Source organism: Marasmius oreades (assembly GCF_018924745.1).
Source record: "Marasmius oreades isolate 03SP1 unplaced genomic scaffold unpl_scf_7, whole genome shotgun sequence".
Lineage (NCBI taxonomy): Eukaryota > Fungi > Basidiomycota > Agaricomycetes > Agaricales > Marasmiaceae > Marasmius > Marasmius oreades.
Genome location: NW_025064831.1, coordinates 1 through 4,655, shown reverse-complemented (window position 1 = coordinate 4,655; position 4,655 = coordinate 1). Strand labels below are relative to the sequence as shown.

At 48.8% G+C, this 4,655-nt stretch overlaps 5 protein-coding genes across 5 annotated transcripts; all 5 read right to left on the bottom strand.

Annotated features, from left to right (window-relative positions):
- Positions 1-433: 433 nt before the first annotated feature.
- Positions 434-1,134, bottom strand: E1B28_013888 (uncharacterized protein; the record flags this gene model as incomplete). The annotated part of the gene is made up of 2 exons (XM_043160685.1): positions 434-628; positions 688-1,134. 2 exons carry the CDS (start codon positions 1,132-1,134, stop codon positions 434-436), a joined length of 642 nt encoding a protein of 213 aa, XP_043001746.1.
- A 425-nt stretch (positions 1,135-1,559) lies between these two features.
- On the bottom strand, positions 1,560-1,826 carry E1B28_013887 (uncharacterized protein; the record flags this gene model as incomplete). Its single annotated transcript, XM_043160684.1, has 1 exon — positions 1,560-1,826. One exon carries the CDS (start codon positions 1,824-1,826, stop codon positions 1,560-1,562), a length of 267 nt encoding a protein of 88 aa, XP_043001745.1.
- A 22-nt stretch (positions 1,827-1,848) lies between these two features.
- E1B28_013886 (uncharacterized protein) lies at positions 1,849-2,162 on the bottom strand (the record flags this gene model as incomplete). Its single annotated transcript, XM_043160683.1, has 1 exon — positions 1,849-2,162. Exon 1 carries the CDS (start codon positions 2,092-2,094, stop codon positions 1,849-1,851), a length of 246 nt encoding a protein of 81 aa, XP_043001744.1. The 5' UTR covers positions 2,095-2,162.
- Positions 2,163-2,767: 605 nt separating this feature from the next.
- E1B28_013885 (uncharacterized protein) lies at positions 2,768-3,240 on the bottom strand (the record flags this gene model as incomplete). The annotated part of the gene is made up of 3 exons (XM_043160682.1): positions 2,980-3,240; positions 2,852-2,913; positions 2,768-2,800 (listed from the first exon to the last, which is right to left on the bottom strand). Exons 1-3 carry the CDS (start codon positions 3,200-3,202, stop codon positions 2,768-2,770), a joined length of 318 nt encoding a protein of 105 aa, XP_043001743.1. The 5' UTR covers positions 3,203-3,240.
- A 214-nt stretch (positions 3,241-3,454) lies between these two features.
- E1B28_013884 (uncharacterized protein) lies at positions 3,455-4,643 on the bottom strand (the record flags this gene model as incomplete). The annotated part of the gene is made up of 3 exons (XM_043160681.1): positions 3,455-3,888; positions 3,946-4,217; positions 4,430-4,643. Coding segments are annotated over 3 exons (920 nt in total), but the record flags the coding sequence as incomplete, so codon positions are not given.
- Between the last annotated feature and the right edge of the window lie 12 nt (positions 4,644-4,655).

Below are 4,655 nucleotides of genomic sequence, written 5' to 3'. Positions count from 1 at the left end.
AGAGGTGTCAAAGTTTGAAGTCCATGGAGACCCGTGGTCAACCGCAATAAGTCGCATTCGATTTGCACTTTAAAGGGAGTAGATAGCATCAGGTACTTAGTCGTCTTTTCTTGTTCTTCGTTCCTTAACGCTGATGCACCCAATGTCCAGTAACATCGGTGGGCGACCCAGGTTCCGGTTGACGAACGACGACGAATATGATCTCAGTCAGTACGACTGATTGGGGCAGCATGGGACTGGGTCTAGCGCTGTTAGCAGAGATAAATTCATTCATTGCGGTACGGATAGCGAATGTTGACTTCTACACAAGATGCTCTACCGAGGCACGCTTTACGCCTGTCCATTCCTTTCCCCGACAGTACAAACCCTTCATATCCGTTTTCCGCGACCTCGGTACATCTGTTGAAGTATGTCGGTACACCTCCGAGGAAACTCAATATTTCCGCTGGTTTTCCGGGAATGTTAGCTCCGTTCCACCAACCCTGGCGTTTCTCACAAGGAGCTTATCATGGATGCTCATGACCATTCCTCGCCAAATCTGTTCAGCTTCCGGCGTAGCTTCAATCTTTGTCAAGTGATTCTTCTTCATGTGCTTAATCACATTAGCAATCCAGTCGCCTTGAGGTTCCTGATAGACACCGGGGTGAGAAAGGGGCGGTACGATAGAGAGACTGAGTATATCCTCACGATGCAACTCGGACCGACAGAAAATGCGGTCGGGGCTTGAGGGCCAGACATAAAGAACATGTTTGGGAAACCAGATACCGTCATTCCCAAGTTCGTGTACACCCCATCTTTCCACTTCTCAGCAACCGTCTGCCCACCTATACCTCGTATATCAATCTTCGTCATCGCCCCAGTGACACCATCCCATCCAGTAGCGAGAACGATAACATCAAATTCGTGCTCCTTTCCATCCCCGGTTACAATACCCTTCGATGTGAATTCAGCTATCGGATTCTCGTTGAGGTCAATCAAATCGACATTGTCCTGGTTGAAGACTTCGTAATACGTCTGTTCCAAGGAGAGTCGCCTTCTCCAATTGGATGAGGGCAAACCGTGGGTGCTTTTCCTGCATCTTCGGGTCACGTAGCCTTGCGCGAACCTTTGACCGCCAGAACGCATAAACACCATCGTTTGATTCCTGGTTGAACGCCGTATCGTTGAATGCCCCAATCGATTGGAATCCACCTTTCGCCCAGTACTCCTCTTGGCGAAGTATACGCTCTTCGGGTGTTGAGGACGTAAAATCCTTGGGGTAGGGTTATAAGGGAATCCGGCTATAAGGTTCAAAGAGCATCCGTAAACGCGATATCATATCAGGAGAACAAATCAAATGAAGTAGAATACGCACCAAAAGTTTGAAGCCGGAAGCGGAAGTAAGTAGGTATAGTGGCTTCTGCTTTATATGCGTTTCCACATCCAACTTTTCTGGCCCATCGGAAGACAAAGAATGGGAGTACGTTGGAAAACTTTCAAATGCCCTACTTCCGGCCCAATCTCTTGAATGACCTGAACGCCGGTAGAGCCAGTACCGACGACCGCAACTCGCTTACCCTTCACTGCAACGCCCTCCTCGGGCCACCTTCCCGTGTGATGGCAAACCCCTGGAACTTCTCCAACCCTTTGAATGCGGGGATGTAGGGTACCGTGAGCGAACCGGTGGCCAGAATCAGGAATCGTGGTTGCACGACGAGCCCATTGTCCGTCTTGACGGTCCACCGATGCTCTCCATCATCCCACTCAGCGCTGACAACGCGAGTATTGAAAGTAATATCTTTCTTCAACCCCAACTTGTCATCAACGTGCTGGAAATAAGCCCGCATCTCTTGCTGGCTTGGGTACTTCTCAGTCCAGTTCCAATCTTTCCAGAGCTCTTCGGCGGAGAACGTGTAGATGAAAGCGGGGTGTCGACTCGGCACCTGGATAACGGTTCCAGTACCAAGTACCGCCGATATCTGCAGCAACGTCGAAGACTTTAAAGCTGTATCCTAGTTTTCGAAAGATCTGGAGTTGATAGAGACCGGAAAAGCCAGCTCCTACGATAAGGACGTCGAGGTCTTCAGAAGCGACGTTCAAGTTGTTGTTGGACATGGTTTATTGGATTTTCGAGCAACTGCAAGATAGAAACCTTTATACGTCTGGACTGGTTTACCGGACTGGACGGCCATTGTCAGCAATCTGTTAACCGTAAGTAATCATAATATAACGGGGGAAAGTGGGTACGACCATACCTAAGCATAGCAGAACGTACTTGGGGATAAAATTGGGATAAAAGCTATCGTCGTGCGACTACTAATAGTATTACTATTAGGGCTCCCTGTAGTAGATCGGATGTTAACCGAATAGCAGATGGACTGTTTTTCTATCCGTCATCCACCGGATGACAACCGACAATTCAATATTCATATTCATCAGTTATGCATTGACGGGGTAACAAATTTTGAGATTTCGTCGGCCATTTCTAAGCGAGCACTACGGTGCTCATGAGTACAACGTAAGTACAACATAAGTATCACCTCATCTAGATTTTGTCACTCTACCTCAATGTGATTAACCTAGGTCCTGGCGGCCTCCCAATTCCTTTTGGCAAGCCGTTGTCGCCCATCACTGCATAGTCCAGACTCAGGATGGGAGCTCAGGCCCAGGTGCTGCATTCCTGGATGCAATTTGATAATAAAATCTCGATGACAGCTAAGAACAAAAGTGGAGTCACTCACTGTACGATGCGCAGTACCTTCTTAGTGGCAGGGTTTACTTCGAACATCTAGGTTCTACGATACGTAGTGTACCCAAACACCTGATGAAATGATGAGCAGAGAAAGTATCGAAGGCCGTAACGCTAACTCACCGTACTATGAATCGTTAAGCTGGTCGTGGAGACACTATGATGTGAATGGCGAAGATTAAATTCTACACAAATGTTCTATCAAAACATGTTTTTAGACCCGTCCGCTCCCTTTCCCTGAAAGTACAAACCCTTCATACCCGTTCTCCACGACCTCGGTACATTTGTTGAAGTACGTCGGTATGCCCCCGGAAAGCTCAAGACCTCCACTGCTTTCCCAGGAATGTTAGCTCCGTTCCACCAGCCCCTAGCGTTCTTCATAAGGAGCTTGTCATAGATGCCCATGACCATTCCTCGCCAGTTCTGTTCAGCTTCCGGCGTAGCTTCAATCTTGGTGAAACCATTCTTCATCATGTGCTTAATCACACCAGCAATCCAGTCGCCTTGAGGTTCCTAATCCCTGGGGTGAAAATTGGTACGATGGAGAGAATTAAGCGTTTACTCACAACGCAACTTGGGCCGTTGGAAAACGCAGTCGGGGCTTGGGGCCATAGGTAAAGAACATATTCGGGAAACCAGACACCGTCATCCCTAAATTCGTGTACACCCCATCTTTCCACTTCTCAGCAACTGTCTGCCCATCTATACCTCGTATATCAATCTTCGTCATCGCCCCAGTGACACCATCCCATCCAGTAGCGAGAACGATAACATCAAACTCGTGCTCCTTTCCATCCCCGTTACAATACCCTTCGATGTGAATTCAGCTATTGGATTCTCGTTGAGATCAATCAGATCAACATTGTCCTGGTTGAAGACCTCGTAATACGTCTGTTCCAGGGAAGCTCTCCCTCCAATCGGATGAGGGGGAACCATGGGTGCAAGCTTTTCTTGCATCTTCGGGTCACGTATCCTCGCGCGAACCTTTGACCGCCAGAACGCATAAAGAGCATCGTTTGATTCCTGATTGATTCTCGTATCGTTGAATGCACCAATCGATTGGAATCCGCCTCTCGCCCAGTACTCTTCTTGACGAAGTATACGCTCTTCGGGTGTTGAGGACGTATAATCCTTGGGGTAGGGATTATAAAGGAATCCGGCTAAAAAGCCCACAAGTCGACGTCAATGCGTTATATCAGACGAACAAGATTACGCACCGACAGTTTGAATCCGGAAGCGGAAGTAAGTAGGGTATAGTGGCTTCTGCTTTGTTTGCGTTTTCACGTCCAGCTTTGCCTGGCCCATCGGAAGGCAAAAGTTGGGAGTGCGTTGGAAGACCGTCAAATGCCCTACTTCTGGCCCTATCTCTTGAATGACCTGAACGCCGGTGGCGCCAGTACCAACTACAGCAACTCGCTTGCCCTTCACGTCAACGCCCTCCTCAGGCCACCTTCCCGTGTGATGGCAAAACCCCGGAACTTCTCCACCCCTTTGAACGCGGGGGTGTAGGGTACCGTAAGCGCACCGGTGGCCAGAATCAGGAATCGCGGGTGCACGACGAGCCCATTATTCGTTTTGACGGTCCACCGATGCTCTCCCATCATCAGCACCTGACAACACGAGTATTGAAAGTGATATCTTCTTCAACCCCAACTTGTCCTCAACGCCAAAATAAGCCTTATCTCTTTCCATCCTGGGTACCTCAGTCCAGTTCCAATCTTTCCAGAGCTCTTCGGCGGAAAACGAGTAGATGGGAGTGGGGCTGTCGACTCTGGCACCTGGATAACGGTTCCAGTACCATAACCGCCGATATCCGCAGCATCATCGAAGACTTTGTAGTTGTATCCTAGTTTTCGACAGATCTGGAGTTGGTAGAGACCAGAAAAGCCTGCTCCTACGATAAGGACGTCGAGGTCTTCAGAAACAC